Source organism: Vombatus ursinus, unplaced genomic scaffold (genome assembly GCF_900497805.2).
Source record: "Vombatus ursinus unplaced genomic scaffold, bare-nosed wombat genome assembly UNPS02014802.1, whole genome shotgun sequence".
Classification (NCBI taxonomy): domain Eukaryota; kingdom Metazoa; phylum Chordata; class Mammalia; order Diprotodontia; family Vombatidae; genus Vombatus; species Vombatus ursinus.
The window spans coordinates 25,569,802-25,593,468 of record NW_020954580.1 but is presented as its reverse complement, the minus strand read 5'-3'; the positions used below and the strand labels follow the sequence as shown (position 1 = coordinate 25,593,468).

At 38.5% G+C, this 23,667-nt stretch overlaps 1 protein-coding gene across 1 annotated transcript in view; it reads right to left on the bottom strand.

Annotated features, from left to right (window-relative positions):
- CPB2 (carboxypeptidase B2) overlaps positions 1 to 23,667 on the bottom strand; it is a 58,901-nt gene that overhangs the window by 18,051 nt on the left and 17,183 nt on the right. The window contains exons 5-8 of the mRNA XM_027873774.1: positions 17,865 to 17,966; positions 6,939 to 7,043; positions 6,076 to 6,186; positions 3,658 to 3,751 (exon numbers count right to left, since the gene is read on the bottom strand). Of these exons, the coding sequence (XP_027729575.1) occupies positions 3,658 to 3,751; positions 6,076 to 6,186; positions 6,939 to 7,043; positions 17,865 to 17,966 (412 nt within the window). The remainder of the gene's footprint in view (positions 1 to 3,657; positions 3,752 to 6,075; positions 6,187 to 6,938; positions 7,044 to 17,864; positions 17,967 to 23,667) is intronic.

Sequence of the window (23,667 nt, the reverse complement as noted above, 5' to 3'; positions counted from 1 at the left end):
TTGACACAACTAGAGTGGATATGAACATCCAAAGAGAGTCCTGTGATTTATATCAGGGTTGGACTGCTGAATCTCCCACCACCCTCCTTCTCTGGCCAGGGGGAAGGTTCTTCAGCTCCCCCAACCTCAGAAATGTGCTGCTTTTGAGAAAAGCACTGAAGCCAATTCTCAAGAATGCCGAAATTTATTCCACATGGTCAACTTCTATTCTAACCAGTTCCTATCATGCTCAGGTTAGCTCCATTACAACTAATCACTTATTTTGGTTAACCATTAAGGCAAAGGCCATGTCTATGACTATCAAAGGACGCAGAAAGGCAACTGAGTCATTACAACATTGAGGCATCGGGGGAAAAAAAAACATCTGAGTTGCTCATTATGCCCCCAGTTAGGCCTCTGTCCCAGTAGTTTAACCTTGTACTCTAGCACCAAAGGGCACAGGAAACAGATGGGTCAGTGTGGGAGCCAAGGCTAACCAGGATGTTAAGAAAATAACACCCCTCTCCCAAGCTGCCCTTTATAAATTCCCTTTTGCTCAGTTTAATCCTCCTTTCAGCTATTACTTTCTCTTTTAAAAATTAATATATTTCAGGTGATAAGAGGCCAAGAGTCCTTGTTCGTGCTCCCTTGTCCTCTATTTTCATTCTCCAAAAGTTAAATCAAACCTGAAAATCTGACCCTTGGGTTCCCCACCCCTTTCCACTCTTTGGCCCCTATTTGGTCATAGCTCGTCTGTCTCTCAAATGAACTTCCCTCACCTTCCTTCCTAGAACAATGTCCTTTAGGAGTCGAGCTGAGAAAAGGAGAGGAAGGAGCATCATGGGACTCTTAGGAACTGATAATGTGTCCCAACCCAGCCTCATGTTTGGTACCCGAGCCAGCAAAGCCATGACAACTTCCACAGAGAGAAGCCTCTCATCCTTTGGCCGATTAAACTCATCATCATTATCCTCACCATTGTCATTGCTATTATTAAAGTGCTATTTATATAGCACTTTAGGGTTTTCAAAACATATTGTCTCACTTGATCCTCACAAAGATTCTTTGAGATAGGTAAGTAAAAATGATCCCCATTTTATAGAATGAAATGCAGGCTGAAAAAGGTTAAATAAGATCGGCATAATGAAGCTATGCCCCTTGAAACAACAGAATTACTTATAGATCTCCTTGTAGACAAGCACTTCAAATACCCAAACGCTTAGAAGGTCCTGGCCCAGTAGTTTGGAGAGGTGCTCAAATGAAGTTGCCTCACCTGAGAGATAGTAAATGGTCCCTATCCAGGAGACCATAAGTCTGACAGAGAGATCCTGGATGAGTGGGACACTTTTAGTGTGTAATAAGGGACTGTTCATTAAGGCCAGTCCTTATGGGCGTTCATAGAGTGACATTGATGTAATTCTCCACATGGAAGACTATGGTGAATCTACTTCTAGGAGAATGGAAGTACCATGGAAAGCCATTGGAGCATGCATAAACATTCAGTTACTGATTCTGATCCGCTAACAGTGTGGCAAAAAGCAGCCTCTTTGATTGGTTATAATTGCAGAACTGGAACTAGGTGTGCCTTTGTGAGGCATTAGCCAACCTCAGCCACTTCCCTTGATTTGACGTCTTTTTTTCCGCTTATTTCTTCCTAACTGAAAGTGTCCAGCGAAAGATAGTGCTGTTAGAGAAGAAGTCTTGGACCTTCCCTCCACCCAATGCTGACATGTGGCCCTATGAATATGGCCTCAGTTTCATTGCCTGCCTTGGAAGTTGTTGTTTTGTTTTGAGTGAAGGAAGTTCCAGCGTATGGTCTTGTCAGTTTCAAAAATGAGCTCTCTGAGAGCCAAGTCCACACGGTGTTCTGTAACCAGCCCAGAACTGATGCCCCAAGGAGCAGGGAGTGACTTCCAGGACCCAGCAAAGTGGGAGCTGAGACTAGGAATCATCCAATAGCACTGCCACATTTGGGCGGGACCATTTGGGTGGGACCAAGGCTACATAGAAAATGTGTTCATTCTGAGCCCTTCCTCCCCAGAGACTGAAGTAGGATGGGGAAAGTGTACTCCCAAGGTGCTGGGGGGAAATGATGGTGCTTCTGTTCTTTTTATATATTTAAAATAAATATCCCTTTGTAAAAGTAAATTGATTAAATGGAACTGGGGTGCTAGTCACTAGTGGATGATAGTGGAGGGAATGCCACTGGATGGGGCTCAAACCAAAGGCATTAGAGAAAAGACACCCCAGAGGCGGTTGTTTAGCCAATTAGTTGTGCACAATTCTTTGCGACCCCATTTTGGGTTTTCTTGGCAAAGATACTGGAGTGATTTGTCATTTCTTTCTCCATCTCATTTTACAGATGAGTAACTGAGGCAACAGGATAAAGTGACTTGCCCAGGATCATACAACTATTAAGTGTCTGAGGTTAGATTTGAACTCAGGTCCTCCAGACTCCAAGGCTAGAGCTCTATCCAGTGCCACCTAGCTCCCCCTTTTTAATTTTATTTTATTTCATTCGGCTAAGGGTTTTTATTTTTTTACTACACTCATTTCTGCTATTCAGAATGTTGTAATATTATGATGGAGAAAAAACTGTGTCCTGGGCCTGAGAGATAGGAAACCTATACTCCAGTCTCAGATCTATCACAAACTAGCTGTGTCACTTTGGACAAGTCACTTAACCTATCTGGACCTCAATTTCCCCATCTGCAAAATGAAGGCAGTGGAATGGGGATTGGAAAGTCTCTAAGAACCCTTCCAGATGTAACATTTTATGACTCCATGGTGTCATTTCTGAAGAAGATGAAGATTGTAGGAGGGAAACTTTATATTACTGCTTTAATCTACCTTGCATTACCCTGTCCTGCTCATCTCTGGCCACTGCCTTATCTCCTTTCTTCTTCCAACTCGGGCTAGTTTTCTGCTCTGAGAAGGTAATTTCATTGCTGATGTCTGAGATGGGTTTTTGAATTAGACTCACCAAAAAGATGAGATACTCTAATATGTACTAAGCACTCGGTAACTTGGTTTACCTTGGATTTGATATGTAAGCAGGTAGTCTTGTATGAATCTCTGAAATTAAATCCCTATCATTCTAGTAGGCGCTAAAAAAAAAAGAAAGAAAAGAAAAGAAAAAGAAAAAAAGTGGTACCCTAATAGATAAGAAGTGCCTATGGAAGATTTTGAGTAGTCTTGAGTTCAGTGACAAGTCTACCAGAAGCAGAGGTCTGGATCCTTGGAGTCATTTTTTCTAGAATGTTCTCTTTAAAGAACTCATTGCCTAAAGTATCACTTCAATTTCTTCCAATTAAATTTAGCCTCAGAAAAGTTAACTAGCTTGTCCAATACTCCTATGTAGTTCAACTCTTCACTAAATCAGAGAGATTTTTTTCCCCCAGTGGTCCAAGTAAATGATGCTTTACTGTATCTGGCTGCAGTGGATAGAAGGCCAGCCTCAGATTCGAAATATCTGGGTTCAGGTCCCACTTCTCACACATACTGGCTGGGTGACTCTGGGTAAGTCACTTAACCTTTTTGTGCCCTAGGTAATTCTCTAAGGTACAGACAGAGAAGTTGCTGACCAGTGGTGGTACCAGTGGAGTACTCTAGGCTAATGAATGCCCAGGTGTACTCACTATCCCAACATCTAACAGTATAAAAGACATATCATCATACCACACCAATGTTTCGATGCAAAGTTCCTGTTCAGATCCGTCCCAACACATATATTTCCCTCGTGCAGGGAACGGTTCTTTCTCCACATTCGGTCCTAAGCAAAGATAGGAAAAGTGAGAGGCCAACCTGGTTCAAAGGAAAACGTCATTTGAAAAGTCCTAAGCAGTTTACTTTGGGTATTCTTCCTTCACTCTTCCCAGGCCACTGCTCCATCCTACTCTTTCTTCCTCTGTGAGCTGCAACTTTCTCACCATGCCCACAGCTGCTACCTTTGTCTAAGCTAACCACCTGACTACTGGATTACTTTTACTAATCTCCTAGTTAGATTGCTTATTGTCACTTTCCCTTTTCTCTAATTTATCCTACATGTTGTATCCTCCCTCAAAGTCATTTGGAGCCCCTTCTCAGAAGCCTATAATGACTCATGTTACATCATTCTATCCCAGCTTAAACAGTGTGGGGACTCCTTGTGTCAAGGCAAATCACAATCCTAACAACCTTAGGAGACTGTTCCATGGATTTCTGTAACTAAAAATAATCATCACCTGGTGGCCAAGACCAATGATGATTTCAGCACCAGACAAGTAATAAAAACCTTTCTAGTTCGGCAAGACCTAATGGAGCTGATGCTTTTTAAGCAGAGCCTGTGAGGATATTCTGTACATCTCAGTGAGGCATCGTAGCAGTGCTTTATGGGCAGGTGGCATGATAAGAATCATGCTGGACAAGAAGGCATCAATTACAACCTGACCCACCTGGATGAGATAACACGTCTAAGTATGTATCTAAACAGGAAGGGACAGAAGAGAAATAGAAATTATATTCTCCTACTTAGAGATGCTAGGACTCAATAATTTGGGGGAACAAGTCACTCTCATCTTATTAATTTTTTTCTTCTTTGACTCACGGAATCTTTAAACTGGACTGGCCATTAAAGGTCATTTAGTCCAACTTTCCTGTCAATGCAGGAATCCATTTCATAAAAGCTGGCCTCTGCTTCAAGAGGTTTCATGACAAAGAGCAAACTACTCCACAAGTTGTGCATCCTTTGTTCTCAAAGAAAACCAATGACATCAGAAGGGTAATGACTTGCCCATGAATTGGATTTAAGTGAGGCAGGGCTGTGCAAAGTCACCATCCTTCTATCCTGCCCTACAGGAAAATTGAAGGGGAAGGGGATAAGAGAAGGGGGGGGGAGAAATAGAAGGGAGGGCAGATGATGGGAAGGAGAATTCAGAATGCATGCCATCTTGGGGTAGGGAGAGGGACAAGATGGGGAGAAAATTCGGAACTCAAAATCTTGTGGAAGTGAATGTTGAAAACGAAAAATAAATTGATTAAACAAAGTCACCATCCTCACTCTCTCCTCTAGTCATCAAAGTCTAATGGCAAGACAAAAGTCAAGATGACTGGTGATGGCCCAGGATGCCACTCTACAAGTAGCAAAGGAGTAAAGTCTTTCCATTTCAGGACAGGTCTAGTGGTTAACAAATTCTTTCTTATAACTCTCTTTTTAATTTAATAGCTAGCATTTATATTGCACTTTGAGGTTTTCAAAGTGGTAGGTGCTATTATTACCCCCATTTTACAGATTAGGAAACTAAGGAGAGCGGTTAAGTGACTTGCCCAGGGTCACACAGACAGTAGTATCCAATGCAGGCTCTGAACTTGGGTCTTCCTGACTCCAAGTCAAGGGCTCATATTTATATAGCATTTTAAAATTTGCCAAATAGTTTCCTCATAATCCTATGTGGAGGGCAATAAATAATACTCTATCCACTGTGCCAGCTGGCTGCCTCTAACTGTTACCCATGGATCCCAATAGTAGTAGCAGTAGTAGTAGTAGTAGTAGTAGCAGCAGTAGTAGCAGTAGTAGTAGTAGTAGTAGCAGCACTAGCAGTAGTAGTAGTAGTAGTAGTAGTAGCAGTAGTAGCAGTAGTAGCAGTAGTAGCAGTAGTAGCAGTAGTAGTAGCAGTAGTAGCAGTAGTAGTAGTAGTAGCAGTAGTAGTAGCAGTAGCAGTAGCAGTAGTAGTAGTAGTAGCAGTAGCAGTAGTAGTAGCAGTAGTAGCAGTAGTAGTAGTAGTAGTAGCAGCAGCAGTAGCAGTAGCAGTAGCAGTAGTAATAGCTAGCATTTATGTAGGACTTTAAAGTTTTCAAAGGGCTTTTCGTGTTAACCCATTTACTATTAATAGCTGTATAGAATATTTATTTCTTTTGGAGGGATGTTAGATGGGATTCTTATCAAGGTATAAGTTGAACTACATATACTCTAAGGTCCCTTCCAACTCAGATTCTATGATTCTTTAGTAATAAGCTGTTAAGCCCCAAGGTCCACTGTCTGTGTGAAGATCATAAGAGATACTCACTCATGACCCTATGCAGAGAATTCCCCAATGATGTTAAGTGCCTTTCACTTACTGTTTTCCATGTGTAATCATAACCATCCACATTCAACACAGGCATGACATAGAAATCTAGATGATTCAGAAGCTTGGTGACTTCAGCTTCTTTCCCATAAAACTGGGTTGCCTAAAAATCAAAATCAGAAGTAATTAATTATTTTCTTAATTCCTTTCAGTGAAGGCACTGTGATTACCTCATATATTTAGATTTGTGGACTTTACTCTTTGGAAGTTTATTTAGTCTGCAAAAGAACTGAAGCTTCAACCACAGTACAGGACTACATTCCAGCATGGTCTGGATACTCGGCATAAATTGAAGGCATGATTTATTAACTGTTGGTGGAGCTGTGAATTGGTCCAGCCATTTTGGAATGCAATGTAGAGCTATTCCCCCAACATTACTAAACTGTGTCATACCTTTTGACCCAGTGATATCATTATTAGGCCAAAGAGATCAAGCAGTCAAAAAAAAAAGTGTCCCTTACATAACAAAATATTTGGAGCAGCACTCTTTGCAGTAGCAAAAACTATGGTATGTTCTTATGGGAAATTATGATAACCACTTTATGATGCAATTTCTAGCAATGTTTTATGAAAAATGGAGCCTGGCTTAATATAGATAATTCAAGTCAGTCATTTACACTGAAAAAAAATCCTAATGAAATTCTGGAGATAATGGCTTCATTTTTTTTTCATTTCATTTAGTATGCATAAGCACATCCAAAGTCTAATAATATTAATTCTTAACTCATTCTTTCATCCTTTTCAGCATGGGGTAGGAAAGAAGGATGAAACTGTCAAGATTGAATCATTGGAAACAAAAGAAAGTACAGGGCTGGGATCATTCTTCCAAATAGTAGAAGGGTACTATGTACTCACATGGCCTATGAACCACAAACAGAAAGCTGGAGCCACCCATTCTCGAGCATGGATACCACAGTCAATCCATATAGCACTTCTTGATGTGTTTCTCTTTGTAGAAAGCTGGACAAAAAAGAGAAAATTTCTAGGTTAAAATGGAGCATAAGAGTCCAGAGAACTGGTGCTCTAGGTAATAGTGGCATACTTCCTCATGAGAGGTAAGTAGAGGTAGAAAAAAAGAATTATATAAGTCTCATTATCTGATTTTTTAAAAATTTCCTGACACTGAATTCTCAGGAGAATTAAGATGATTTCCTAAAGGATGTTGGATAACTTTGTGAATGATGTCTTCATTTGTAATCTTTTTTAAATAATATTTTACTTTTTCCAATTTTGAGTTCCAAATTTTTCCCTTTCCATACTCCTCAAACAGTAAGGAATTTGATTTGGTTATATATGTACAATCATATAAAACATATTTCCATAGTAGTCATGTTGTGAAAGAAGAAACAGACCAAAAGGAAAAAAAAAACACCAAAAAAATATAGAAAGTGAAAATAGTTCAATCTGCATTCAGACTCCATCAATTCTTTCTCTGAGTATGGATAGCATTTTCCATCACTTAATTTGTAATCTTGCAAAAGCCTAGGAGCCAGTTTTCAAATGGATGTTTCTTATGTCAAAATTTTATAAAAGCTGCAGGCATAACTATAAATCTTTATTGAATGAAAGCATTTCTTCAGGGAGCTAATGAAATAAGGTCGAGGCACATTGCCTTCTGATGATCTAACAGAGCCCGGGAATAGAGTTCAGATAATTTTAGAGTAAAGCCTACAGACTCCTCAGAATTATATTTTTAAGTGCATAAAAGAAAATACAGAGAGTTAAAAAGGAAATCAGTTATATTGAAAAAGTCTTCAAACTATCTTTTTTAACAGTTCTGGCCCCCAGATTTAAGAAACCTTGATCTAGAAGAAGAGATTGCTCACATAATTATAATATAAGCTAATTTTATATAGTCCTTTAAGGTTTGCAAAGTACTTTACAGATATTATCTCACTTGATCCTGTCAACAATCCTATAAAGTAGATACTATTATTATCCTGGTTTTTACTATTTAATTCAATAAACATTTATTAAATGCTTGCTGTGTACCATATACTATGCTAAGCACTAAGAATGAGATAGTCCTTGTCCTCAGGGAGCTTACAATCTAATAGAGGAAGACAAAGTTGAAAAGTGGTTTTATTTTTATTAATTTATTTTGATTTATCAATAATCATTTCCATATGCTTTTGAGTTTAAAATTTTTCTCCCCCTTCCTCCCTACCACTCTCCCCAAGACGGCACACAATCTGATATAGGCTATACATTTACATTCCTATTAAACATATTTTCACATTAGTGATATTGTAAGTAGAAATTGAAGCCAATAGGAGGAACCATCAGAAAGAGGAAACAAAACTCAACAGAAGAGAAAAAAGTAACAATTTGGCTTCCATAGCTCTTTCTTTGGGTGTGGGTAGCATTTTCCATCACAAGACCTCTGGAGATGTCTTAGATCCTTGTATTGCCAGGAAGGATTAAGGTTATCAATATTAGTCATCGCACAACGTGGCTGTTATTGTGTACAACGTTCTCTTGGTTCTGCTCACTTCACTCAGCATCAGACCATACAAGTCTTTCCAGGTTTTTCTGAAGTCAGCCTGTTCATCATTTCTTATAGCACAGTAGTATTCCATCACATTCATATACCACAACATGCTCAGCCATTCCCCAATGGATGGGCATCCTCTCAATTTCCAATTCTTTGCCACCACAGAAAGCGCTGCTATGAATATTTTTGTACATGTGGGTCCTTTTCCCATTTGTGTGATCTCTTTGGGATCTAGCCCTAGAAGTGCTATTGCTGGGTCAAAGGGGAAAAGTGGTTGGTTTTTATGGGGGGGGGGGGCGGTAAACCCAGCATACTACAGGGTACCCAGGAAGGGGCATGAGTTCAGCAGAGTTGAAGCCAAGCAGAGCTGCTGATAGATAAAGGAATTACCAGGAAGGCTGTGAACTCTCTATTAACGGAAAGCTTTGGAAGGAGTTTAGTGCTCCTCCCTCTAATCAGCTGTGAAAGACAAAGAACTGAAATTACCCAGGGTTAAACAGCTCGTAAGTGTCTGAAGCAGGATTTGAACTAAGGACTTCCTGATTCCAAGTGGAGCGATCTATCCACTGTCACTCAGCTGAGTTCTTCAAATATCAAACACCTCAAATGAATCTTTGGCAAGTAGCAGATCCCAGCGAATTTGTGGTTGAATTCTCTAATAGTGCCTAAAGTGTCAATATTCCATGTTCTTGACTCGAGAGAGAGATACAAGAATTGTTAGAGAGCGCAGTGAGTGAGGCACAGCTGACCACAGTATTCTGAACATTTTCAAGCCTAGCTTGCACTCTTGCTCATAAGGCATCTCAAACTAGACGCCTTCAAAACAGAACTAATTCTCTCTCTTCCCAAACCTTAGCCCTCTTCCTTTGTTATTGTTATTATTGTTTAGTCATTTCAGTCATATCTGACTCTTCATGATCCTATTTGGGGTTTTCTTGGCAAAGATATTGGAATGGTTTTCCATTCCCTTCTCTGGCTCATTTTACAGATGAGGAAACTGAGGTAAACAGGGTGAAATGACTCGCCCATGGTCACACAGCTAGTGTGTGAGGTCAGATTTGAGCTCATGAAGGTGAGTCTTCCTGACTCCATGGTGGCACTCTGTGCACTATGGTGCCACCTAGCTGCCCATCCCTCTTTCTAACTTCCCTATCTTGGTCACCTTCCTTCTGGTCACCCAGGTTCACAACCTCACTATTCTTAACTATTCACTCTCATTCATCCCATATATCACATTGCTAGGACCAACATCTTTATTTTTTAAAAGATCTTTGAATCGGATCAAATACTTAAGTAATTAAGCTGAGAATTCAGAATTTTCATGCCAAAAAGCATGAAAAGGATTAATTTGACCTAAAAATGTTTAAAGGCAAGGGTTAAGTAATGGATCATGAAGTACCTTAGTTTGGTCCATTATTTTAAGTAACACTGTATCTTGATGGGCCTGCTAGAATAAGTGAGCTGAAAAATAAACTGCAAGTTACTTGAATGGCGTGACTTCTTAAGTGCTATTTAATAATTTTAACATTTAATATTGCCCATTGAATGTTGCTAGGTGGTGCAGTAGATAGAATGCCAAGCCTAGAATCAGGAAGACTTGAGTTCAAATCTGGCTTCAGACACTAACTGCATGACCCTGGGCAAGTCACTTAACCCTGTTTGCTTCAGTTTCTTCATCTATAAAATAAGCTGGAGAAAGAAATGGCAAACCACTCTCGTATCCTTGCCAAGAAAACCCCAAATGGAGTCACAAAGAGTCAGAGGTGACTGAACGACAATATTCAGAATCCTATGATAAAATAGGCTATTATTGTGTCATAAGAAATGATGCAATGGACAGTTTCGTAAGAAACTGAAAAGACTTCCACGAACTGATTCAGAGTAAAGTGAGCAGAATTAGGAGAACAACAGAATTATAAAGGAATACAACTTTGAAAAACTTTAGAACTCTGATCAATGCTATGACAAACTACAATTCCAGAGGACCAAAGATGAAGCATGCAACCAGAAAGATGATGGACTTAAAATGCAGAATGACAGATACATTTTTAAATATGACAGATATAGGAATTTTATTTGCTTGACTATGCATATTTTATAAGGATTTTCTTTTTTTATTGTTCAACAGGGAATGAGGTGGGAAAGAAAATAAATGGTTGCTCATCAGAAAAAAAATACAATTTTAAAACTATTTCCTGAAGTCCTGATGTTGTGATCATAAGAATGTATGCAAAATGTTTTGTAAAATTTAAAGCACTATTTAAAGTCAATAATTATTAAGTCAAAAAAACTGTAGTACTGAGATCTAGGAGGAATTAGAAATCACCTAGTCTAATCCCTTCATTTTATGAATTAGAAACAAGACCCAAAGAACTGTAGTGACTTTAACAAGGTCATGTAGGTTAATATTTGAACCTAACAATTGTCATTTAGCACAGTGTGCAACCATATGCCAGGTCCTATGCTACATTTTGGGAGTACCTAAATCCAGTGCTGTTGCCACACTACACCATGGCTAACAAAAGGGGAAAAAAAATTTAGTTTCTACTACAGTTGCTGCTGAGGTGGCCTTCCTGACAATAATAAACCAATTAGGTACTTATTATTAATAATAAGTATTATTAATATTATATTATAATTAATATATAATAAATATAAATGTCTATTATATGTAAATACATAAAATATTATATATAAAATATGATATAAACATAAAAAATAAAAATAAATGTTAACATTTGCATAGCTCTTTAAATTTACAATGTGCTTTGCATGGGTTATCTCATTTTATGCTCAAAATAACCCTAGGAAGTAAGTGCCATTATTATCCTCGTTTTACGGAAGAGGAAATAAATGCTCAGAATGGTTAAGTGACTTGCCCAGGGTCACTCAGGTAGTAAGTGTCTGAAACAGGATTTGAACTCAGGTCTTCCTTGTTTAAGATAATAAAACTGGGGGCAGCTAGTAGATAGAGCACTGGCCCTGAAGTCAGGAGGACCTGAGTTCAAATCCAGCCTCACATCAAACACTTGACACTCACTAGCTGTGTGACCCTGGGCAAGTCACTTAACCCCATTGCCTAGCCAAAAAAAAAAAAGCAAAAAACAAGCAAACAAAAAAAAAGATAATAAAACTAAATCACAGTATAAAGGAAGATGCTCATTTTTCTGTGTTCCTCAGTTCATGAGGAAGGGAATAAAGTAAAAGAAACCAGTATCTAATTTATTTTCTTTTAAATTTTACAAGGACATGGAGGTTCTACATAATGTCTCTCATACCCATATGTGCTAGACCTATCTTATGGATGCCTCTGAAATCCCATTTCCATTGTTGACAAGCTGCCCCTTGTATTAAACTTTTGCCATGCCTGTGGACATTATTTTGTATATATTTTGTATTTAATTCTTATATAGGAGAATGCGAGGAGTAAAGGCAGGGACTCACCTGAGTTCTCCAGAATTTGCCTCCAAACAATGTTAAAATAATGCCTTAAAATGAGTTCTGGAGTGGCATAACCAATAAAAGGATGGGTGCAACAATTTTCTAGCCCAAGACAACTTAGAAGATCAGCAGAAAAGGTCTGTCTCACTGAGATGAGTGGAACACAGTCCTGTGCCAGCCTGGCCAGTGCAGGATGTGCCCAGTAAGCCGGCAGCGGGCCCGGGGAGAGACTGATTTGGCAGAGGAAGGAGAAGCTTCCAGAGCTCTCAGACCACAGATGGTAAGGGGATCAGACAACTGGTCAGAAGGAGATTAAAAGGGACCCTTTGCAGGCACTTGGAGCAGATTCTGTTGCCTTGCCCATACACTGTTCTGGGTCACAGTCCCAGGGCAAGGAGGAGTACTAGTAGGAGCAGGAACCCTGGTTCCAGCTCCAGGAGAGAAAAGAGTACTTGTGGTCACTCACAAACCAGACAGGTCAGGAGAGCAGTGACCACATCTCTTCTTAAATCACATCACCTCAGAAGAAATGAAACCTTACAGAGCCTCAGAACTAGCTCTGAAAACAGCAGCACAAAACGCTGAGCTTTGGGACAGTGCCCCCTTCACCCCAGGAGCACAGCACAACTTTAATACAAAGTTAAAAGTCAAGAAATAGGCAGGGAAATGAGCAAACAACAAAAAAGAACATGACCATAGAAAGTTACTATGATGTCAGGGAAAATCCAAACAGCAAATTCAGAAGACAATAAAATCAAAGCAGCTATGTCCAAAGCCTCAAAGAAAATTGTGAATTGGTCTCAGGCCCAAAATGAATTCCTGGAAATGTCAAAAAAGAGTTTAAAACTCAAATGAGAGAGGTAGAGGAAAAATTGAGGAAAGAAATGAGTGATGCAAGAACATCATGAAAAAAAGAGTTTTCAGCTTGGTAAAATAGGTATTAAAGAAATTGAAGAACATAATGCCTTAAACACAATAGACCAAATGTTTTTTTAACAGCACAAAAATCCACTGAAAAGAATACCTTACAAAGGATAATTGGCCAAATGGAAAAGGGGATACAAGAGTTCACTGAAGAAAATTTCTTAAAAATTAGAATAGGACAAATGAAAGCTAATGACTCCATGAGACATCGAGGAACAATAAAACAAAATCAAAGGAATGAAAAAATAGAAGAATATGTGAAACATCTCAACAGAATAACAACTGACCTGGACAATAGATCCAGGAAAGATAATTTACCAGAAAGCCATGAAATTTTTTTGAAAGTCTAGATGTCATATTTCAAGAAATTATCAAGGAAAACTGCCCTGATATCCAAAAACCAGAAGGAAATTGAAAGAATCCACTGATCACCTCTTGAAAGAGATTTGAAAACGAAAACTCCCAGGAATATTATAGCCACATTTCAGAGCTCCCCTGTCAAGGAGAAAATACTACAAGCAGCCAGAAAAAAAATTCAAATATCATGGAGACCCAGTCAGTATTATACAGGATTTAGCAGTTTCTTCATTAAAGGATCAGAGGACTTGGGATATGATATTCTGAAAGGCAAACAAGCTATGATTACAACCAAGAATCACCTACCCAGAGAAACTGAGTATAATTCTTTAGTGGGAAAAATGAATACTCTGGGGCCGCTAGGTGGCGCAGTGGATAGAGCACTGGCCCTGGATTCAGGAGGACCTGAGTTCAAATCCAGTCTCAGAATAGACACTTGACACTTACTCGCTGTGTGACCCTGGGCAAGTCACTTAACCCCATTGCCTAGCCCTCCTCACAAAAAGGATATTCAATGAAATAGAGAAATTCCAAGAATTCCTGTTGAAAAGACCAGAGCTAAACAGAAAATTTGATTTTCAAATAAAAGACTCAAGAGAAGCATTAAAAAAAGGGTAAACAGGAAAGTGAAAACATAAGGGATTCAATAAAGTTAAACTGTTTACACTCCTACACAGGAAGATGATACTTGTAACCCTTAAGAACTTTATCATTATTAGGGCAGTTGGAAAAAGTATACATAGAGAAAGGGCGCAAGTGTGAGTTGACTATGATGGGATGACATAAAAAATTAAAATTAAGGGGTGAGGAAGTGGAATGTGGAGGGAGAAGGGAGAGGTAAAATGGAGTAAATTATCTCGCATAAAGGAGGAACCAAAGAGCTTTTACAGTGGAGAAAGATGGTGGGAGCAGAGTGATGGGCAATGCTTGAACCCTACTCTCATCACCATTGGTTCAAAGAGAGAATAACATACACACTCAGTTGGATACAGAAATCTATCTTATGGTACAGGGAAGTAGGAAGGGAAGGAGATAACAGAAGGGATGGGGCTGAGGGCAGATTGGGGGAGGAAGTGGTCAGAAGTAAAACAGTTCTGAGGAGGGATAGGTTGAAAGGAGAGAGAGAGAAGGATAAATGGGGCAGAGGAGGAGGGGACGGAAGCAGGATGGAAGGACGTATACAGTTAGTAGTCATAACTGTACATGTGAATGGGGTGATCTCACCCAGAAAATGGAAGTGGATAGCAGAGTGGATTAAACACCAGAATCCTACAATTTGTTGTTTACAAGAAACACACTTGAAGCAGAGAGACAAAAACAAAGTAAAAATAAGGGGCTGGAGCAGAATCTATTATATTTCAGCTGAAGTTTAAAAAAAAAAACCAGGGGTAGCAATTATGATCTCAGATAAAGCAAAAGCAAAAACAGATCTAATTAAAAAAGAATTATGCAGTGAGTGAAACTACATTTTGCTGAAAGGCACCATCAACAATGAGGTTATATCAACACTAAACATATATGCACCAAATGGCATAGCATCCAAATTCTTTTTTAAAAAAGTTAAATGAGTTGCAAGAGGAAATAGACAATAAAATACACTAGTAGAGGACTTAGCATTTCTCCTTTCAGAATTACATAAATCTAACCAAAAAATAAACCAAAAAGAAAGAAGTTAAGGAAATGAAAAGATTTTAGAGGTTAGATATGATAGACCTCTGGAGAAAATTGAATAGAATAGAAAGAAATATACCTTTTTCTCAGCTATACATGGCAACTACACAAAAATTGACTATGTATTAGGGAATAAAAACCTCACAACCAAATGCTCCAAAGCAGAAATATTAAATGCATTCTTTTCAGATAATATGCAATAAAATTACATTCGATAAAGGGCTATGGAAACATAGATTAAAAATTAATTGGAAACTAAATAATCTAATACTAAAGAATAAATGGATCAAAGAAGAAATCATAGAAACAATAAGTAATGTCATTAAAGAGAATGACAACAATGAGACAACATACTAATATTAACAGAATGCAGCCAAAGCAATACTTAGGGGAAAGTTTATAATTCTAAATGTGTACATCAGTAAAAGAAAGAAAAAGCAGATCAGTGAATTGGCTGTGCAACTAAATTTTAAAAAACTAGAAAAAGAATAAATTAAAAATCCCCAATTAAGCACCAAATTAGAAATCCTGAAAATTGGGGCAGCTAGGTGGTGCAGTGTGGATAGAGCACTGGCCCTAAAGTCAGGAGGACCTGAGTTCAAATCTGGCCTCAGACCAAATACTTGACACTTACTAGCTGTATGACTCTGGGCAAGTCACTTAACCCCAATTGCCTAAAAAAAAAAAACAAACAAACACCTCCAGAGAAAAAAATTATGTAGTCTGAATGCAGATCAAAACATTCTTTTTTTTTACTTTCTTTATTTTTAAGTTTATTTTTTGTTATTACAGAACAATATTGAATAATAGTGGTGATAATAGGCATCCTTGTTTCACCCCTGATCTTACTGGGGAGGCTTCTAGTTTACACCAATTACAGATAATGCTTACTGATGATTTTAGATAGATATTACTTAACATTTTAAGGAAAGCTCCATCAATTTCTATGTTTTCTAATGTTTTTAATAGGAATCAATGTTATATTTTGTCCTTTCTTTTCCAAGTCATTGACTCTCTCTTGCATACCTCTCATTTCTTTTCCCATTTTTTCTTCTACCTCTCTCATTTGACTTTTAAAATCCTTCCTGAGATCTTCTAAGAAGGCTTTTTGGGCTTCAGACCAGTTCATACTCCCTTTTGAGGTTCCAGATGCGGATTTGTTGACAATATCCTCTTCAGAGTCAAATGAGAGAGGTAAGCATTATCTGTAATTGGTATAAACTAGAAGCCTTCCCAGTAAGATCAGGGGTGAAACAAGGATGCCCATTATCACCACTATTATTCAATATTGTTCTGTAAATGCTAACTATAGCAATAAAAGGAGAAAAAAATTTAAGGAATTAGCATAGGCAATGGGAAAACAAAATTATCACTCTTTGTAGGTGATTTGATGGTATATTTTCCAAGCATACCATATAAATTCCAATTATACCTAGAGAATCAACTAAAAACCTAATTGAAACAATTAACAATTTTAGTAAAGTTGTAGTTCCAAAGGACTTATAATGAATAACACTATTGACCTCCAGACAAAAAATTATGTAGTCTGAATGCAGATCAAAACATACTTTTTTTTACTTTCTTTATTTTTCTTGAGAGTTTTTTGAATGCAGATTGAAATATACTTTTTTTACTTTATTTTTCTTGAGGGTTTTTTGTCTGTATTTTCTTTCACAACATTACTAATATGAATACATGTTTTACATGACTGCACATGTATAACCTATATCAAATTGCTTGCCTTCTCAAGAGTGGAGAGGCTGGAGGAGAGAATTTGGAACTCAGAATTTTTTAAAATGAATTGTTAAAATAGTTTTTCATGTAATTGAAAAAACAAAATATTTTTTTAAATTTTATGTACATGTCATTCCCTCTAATAGAATGTAAGCTGCTTGAAGTCAGGGATCATTTTATTTTTGTCTTTATATCCCAGTACCTAGTTCGGTACATGTCTAAAATCATGTGTTCAATTCAATTCATCTAATATCTTGTTAAATCATTTAAATGTATGTTTTGAAAGACTCAGACAGTTATTTTCATTATTTAGAATTGGAATTTCATGGGGCAGCTAGGTGGCGCAGTGCATAGAGTTCTATCCTTGGGGTCAGAAGGACCTGAGTTCAAATCTGACCTCAGACACTTGACACTTAACTAGCTGTGTGACCCTGGGCAAGTCACGTAAGCCCAATTGCCTCACCAAAAAGCAAAAAAAAAAAAAAAAAGAATTGGAATTTCATCAAGCAAAAGACCATTCTTGCTCAATCAGAGTTTCAAAGCAGTATTAAGCCTTGAAGAGGTCTGGGTTCTAAATTGAAATTATGTAGATTGTTCCATAGACAGTTTGGGTAGAAAGAATCAAAAGCTTCTAAGGCTCACTCCTAGGAACATTGGGAACTTAGGATCTTCAGATCTGTCCTGAGTATCCAAAGGCATCATATACAGACTGTTGCCCTACAAAGTCTGAGTTGCCTCCTTCCCTTCCTCTGCAAACGAAAACTACGCTAACAGAATGGTAAGGGCATAACTCTAATTCTCTTCCATGATGGCTTTTGAATAAAATGGAAGAAAAACTGTGAAGGGAGAGACAGAATCTCTCAAAATGGCCTTTACTCATTTTGTATATATTCCAAACATGCTTATACGTGCACATGTTATCTCCTCATTAAAATATAAGTTCTTTGAAGGCAAGGACTTTTCCCTTTTGTCCTTTTATCTCCAATTTTTAGCACAATGCCTGGAATATAATAAATGCTTAAATACTTGTTGATTGACTGTTTGATTGAAGAAAATGAATGTTTAAGCTGAGAGCAATCTTTCACTGAGAACCATTACCTCCCCTCCTCAGCACACACACAAAAAAAAATGACAGAGCAATTACTTTTTCAAAAGGTTACCTTCAAAACATAAAGTGGTCTCTTCTCAAATGAGGATCCAATGTGTATTTTTTCAAGCATATCAGCATATGTCTCAGTTATAGATTCTATCCAATAATAAATCTGCCAAAATAGAAATGAGCAATTAGCTAATAAAGTTTCAGATTGCAAAGGCAATAGACAATACCATGTAATTTAGCGGACCACGGGAAGAACGTAGCTTCTTCAGCAGAAGTAGATGAATTCTCAAATCATTTTGCACAGTAAGGAAGATATGGGGGGGGGGGGAGATTTGATTTCTTTGTTTTTTTCCCAGAGGAAAATAAATGAGTGAAAAAGAGTTGAACCATATATAGGTGATATTAGAGGAAGCAGAGAACTCCTAAGAAAGTCAAGATCATAGGATCAGAAATTTATAGTTGGAAATGACCTTAGATCATCTAGTTGAATCCCCTCATTCTATAGATTAAGAAACTGAACTCCTAAGAGGTGACATTTACTTGCTCAAACAGCAACTAAATTTCAAAGGCAGGATTTAAACCCAGTTCCTCTGCCTCTAAATCCATTGCTCTATCCACTATACCAAATAAGAAAAATGAATTAGCGCTTAAAAGCATTTTGGCTCCTAAAACTTGTTAACATTTTATAAAAAAAAAATTTTAAGAAGGAAAAGTTATGAAAAGTTTCTTCACAAAGAATCAATATCTTTGTGTAAGAAATCCATCTCTACAATTCCTAAGTTCTTCTAGGTATGTGACCTTCAGGGAAAATGTCAGTAATTTTCTGATTTATCTGTCATGAATGAGGTGGTTATATTAAGTAATCTCTTCATCAATAATTCTATAAAGCAGTGTCATGAAGAAAGCATTTTGGGGTGACTGGGGAAGGGGTTTAGCCTAAGGAAATACAGTATGTCCTGTGGAAAACCCAATGCTTCCAACAAGACAGGCAAAAATATCATTTTTCCACTAGAGGGCCACTGGTACCAGGTCAGTATTCCAATAGCACAGAAAAGTGCTGTCAGTTCTAAGAAACATTAGTCTAGGGTCAGCTAGGTGGCACAGTGGATAGAGCACCGACCCTGGATTCAGGAGGTCCTGAATTCAAATTCGGCCTCGGACACATAATACTTACTAGCTGTGTGACCCTAGGTAAGTCACTTAACCCCATTGCCTAGCCAAAAAAAGAAAAGAAGAAACATTAGTCTAGGTCTTCTTCTGAGGTTAAGGACCACTCTTTTCAGCCCTCCTTTGGAGGTAGGCGAAGGAGCTGAGTCAGGTCCTAGGGGTGTTAAGTCCACTTTGAGGTGAATCTACAGGTTTGGGTTGGTCTAGAACCTTGGGGGTCCTTTGGGGAACTTCCACAAAATGTAAATAAATTTCCAGGGCAGCTCTATAGCTCATCTGGCAACTAGAATACTATTGCATCCCTCCTAGTGATAACCAAGCTCTAGGTTGTACCTGCCAAGATAGTTCCAGAGCTGGTATAAAGCAAAACCCTTAGTTCATGGGGACTGAAGTATCATTTTCCCTCACATCCAGAACAGAATAACTGTATAAGCTGCATGATGTTATCTTTAGACCCTTCCAGAGTGTCCTATGCCCTTTATATAGCATCTAGTACATAATAGGCATTTGATAAATGTTTATTAAATTCAATCTAATTAAAAATATCTACTCTACCCAGGTGAAATATTGACTACAGTGCAAATACCAGAAATTCATTCTTAGTGTTATTTCTATGATATTCTTCTGAATTGCAAGTAATCTAGGCAGAGGCAGTTTAATTAATTTATATTAAAGTGTTAGTCATTTAGCAGCTCACTCACTAAGATTCCTTCCAACTTTGAGATTTTGAGGGCTGCATGAAAGCATTGGCCATCCAATAGCTTCTGGAAGGATAGGAAACAGCCCATTGAGGCACCTAAGACAAACTTTGCTTACTTCTTTCTGTTTAGGGATGGTGTGTGGGTAACTAGATGGTAACCATCAGAACCCATCAGAACTCTTTAAGGAGATGGTTCTTATTTCCATTTGTTCCAGGGCTTCAATGAGTATTTTAGGGACAAGTAAGTCTTCCTTTCTTACAAATATGGAAGCAAACTTCATTTCTTTCTTTTAGTCCAGGCCTAGAAAGGCCTTCCTGTTTGTGGGCTATTGGTTCTGTTTAGGTCAAAGAGTTTACTGGGTAACACTTTGTAGAAGTAGCGCAAAGTGAGAAGACAATGTCTGATTGTTTTCCCAGATCCAGTTGATATTCTTCTCTCTGTCAGCCTCTTAGAAATGAGGGGAAATAATTCTACTATCTTTCATAGAGTCAGTTTTAATCCTTTCTCCTTCCTTATCTTTCTACCCTTCCTTCTTAGGGTTAGGATAATATCTTTCATAAGATTATATATCTGGGGGGAAGGGGAGGCATATGAAGGGAACATTTATGTGATACACCTCATCCTCCCAGTCTTAACCAGTGTGGGGCAAACAAGGCTTTGCCCCAGGCGTGGAGGGAATGGTAAAGACAACAGAAATAAAACCCTCCTGGATTCTCCAGCAAACGCAGTATGGGAAAACCACATTCAGGAATATATCTTCCCCATCTGCCTTCACTCCAACCTCTTGCCCAACCCACACCAGGAGTAGGGTGTGTAATTAGGAGAACCAATGGAGCCCAATCTTTAAACATCTGAGTAGAGCTGGGTACCTAGAAACATGACTATGTAGGGGGAGCAGAGCATCAGGTTGCTTCCTCCCAAGGTGTGGGCCCCAGCTGTCTATCACACTACCTACCCTGGCTCTGACCCTCTGGAGACCTTCCTTTCCACCTCATCCCCCCAAGAAAAGTCCAAGCGGGTTAGAGGCCGGAAGCAACTACACCCTGACATGGCTGCTTAGCTATTGATGGTAGAAGGGAACATCCCATCGGCATTGAGGGCAATCACCATAAACTCCCACTCTGACCTGCCTATCAAAAGACAATCTTTCCTTCTGTATCAGAGCAGGAGGAGGTTTTACCTATTGAAAGGGAATGGTGGATGGAAAAGGCTCAGGAATGTGTGCCAGAGATGATATATTCCCTTCTACCATCCTCCCTTCTCCTTCTTCCCTTTGCCCCAATATACATGGCGAGGATAAGATCACTCAAGCAACAAGTCTACTTAGCCTAGGTCCAGTGAGCAAGGTGCTCCTTTGTATTCTTTGCCTAAAACAAACCTCATCTACCATCAACACATTCCCAGGATTGTGCCTATTTGTCAACAGGAATGGTGATGATTAAGGTAATGGAGGGAAATGTCAAGTATGTGGAAAAAGGTGGTGAATCAACTTTGCTCCCACAACCACCATCTTGGGGCCTCTCACTGGCCAGGAATAGCATAACTAATGCCTAGTTAATGAGGTTAATTACAATAAAAAGCAATCATTCTATATTTTTCTTCCCTTTCATAGCCAAACTCTTAGAAAAAGCACTAACGCATTGTTGATGGAATTGTGAACTGATCCAACCATTCTGGAGAGCAATTTGAAACTATGCCCAAAGGGCTATAAAAATGTGCATACCCTTTGACCCAGCAATAGCACTTCTAGGGCTATATCCCAAAGAGATCATACAAATGGGAGAAGGACTCACATGTACAAAAATATTCATAGCAGCTCTTTTTGTGGTGGCAAAGAACTGGAAATGGAGAGGATGCCCATCAATCAGGGAATGGCTGAACAAGATGTGGTATATGAATGTAATGGAATACTACTGTGCCATAAGAAATGATGAACAGGCTGACTTCAGAAAAACCTGGAAAGACTTGTATGGTCTGTTGCTGAGTGAAGTGAGCAGAACCAAGAGAACATTGTACACAGTAACAGCCATGTTGTGCAATGACTAATATTGATAAACTTAACCCTTTCCAGCAATACAAGGATCTAAGACATCTCCAAAGGCCTCATGATGGGAAATGCTACCCACATCCAAAGAAAGAACTATGGAATTTGAATGCAGATTGAAGCATACTATCTGCTATTTTTTTCTTCTGTTGAGTTTTGTTTCCTCTTTCTGGTGGTTCCTCCTATTGGTTCTAATTCTTCCTTACAACATCACTAATGTGAAAATATGTTTAATAGGAATATGTATGTATAGCCTATATCAGACTGTGCACCGTCTTGGAGAGGGTGGTGGGGAGGAAAGGGAGAAAAATTTTAAACTCAAAAGCATATGGAAGTGATTGTTGATAAATCAAAATTAATTAATTAAAAAAATAAATGTTGGGCAGCTAGGTGGCACAGTGGATAGAGCACTGGCCCTGAAGTCAGAGGGACCTGAGTTCAAATCCGGCCTCAGACCAAACACTTGACACATACTAGCTGTGTGACCTTGGGCAAGTCACTTAACCCCAACTGCCTTACCAAAAAAATAAATAAATAAATGTTAAAAAAAAAAACACTATCTAAAATCCTTGCCTTCATTTCTTTTCTACCCATTCATTTCTCAACCCCCGGCAATCTGGTTTCTATTCTCAAATGAAACTGTTCTGTCTAAGGTTATGTTCTCTCAATGATCTCTCAACTGTTCTTGTTCATTAAAATAGCCTTAAAAAAGATATTGTAGGGTCAGCTAGGTGGCGCAGTGGATAGAGCACTGGCCCTGGAGTCAGGAGGACCTGAGTTTAAATCCCGTCTCAGACATTTGATACTAGCTGTGTGACCTTTGGCAAGTCACTTAACCCCAATTGCATCACAAAAAAAAAAAAAGATATTGTAAAGAAAAAATAACTTTGAAAAATTTAAGATTTTTAATCAATACAATAACAAACTATAAGTCCAAAGGACTGGAAACGTGATGATCCCCCAGGTTCAAAATGAGACATACGTTTGCATACATGGCCAGTGTAGGGCTTTGCTTTGCTTAACTTTGCATGTCTGATACACGGGTTTTATTTTTCTATCTTTAAATCTGCAGGCAGCTATGGTGGGGGGAGGGGCAGAAAAAGGAGAGCCAGCAATAAAAAAAAAGTATGAAAATCAGATCGGGGGACATTTTTTCAAATGAATAAAAGAACAGAATGAAAGTCAGTAGGAAAAAACAGACCAGCAAGACAGTTCTGAAAATAACATATTTCATTAATACAGACTTAAAAAAGAGAAGTAAGCTGGTCTGTGAATACAGATTCACAGCTTCATGTGAAAGTCTCTTTTTCTGTTCTCCTTTGCATATGTAAACGCTCATCTTATTTGCTGTTGGCTAAGTTCAGAATTTTTTTTTAAAAATTAGATTTCAAAAATGGGATTTGAAAAGTCAGACCTTAAATAGGAGCAGTGACCAGATGTTTGGGGGTTTAGGGCCAACATTGTTACTTTTGTTTTCAGTGTATTAAAATGTTTTCATTTAATCTAATAAAAAAATCTAATTTCATTTAATCTAATAAAAATACAAGTCTTTGTTTTTCTTTTTTAATTATGTTTTAATCTATGCCTCCTCTCCCTCCCACTGAGAAAATCTGTGTGTCTGTGTAGACTTTGTTCATCTTTTCCATTCTGTAGCTGACGCTGTTAACTCTCTATTCTTGAATATCTATACACTTGGCTTTCAAGACACTGCCCATTCCTGCTTCTTCTACCTGGCTGACCACTCCTTCTTAGACTCCTTGGCTAGATCATCATTCACATCCCAGCCCCAGTAGTAACTGTCCCCTAAGGCTCTGCTCCAGGACTCTGGTTGGGGCCTTCTGCTCTAGCTTCCAGGGCTCAAAGCTACAGCTGCTAGATAAGGGATAGAGTGAGCTGACCTTCCTCCTACCTCTCACAAGAACTACTTCAGTCCACAAGAAGAAGATGAAAGC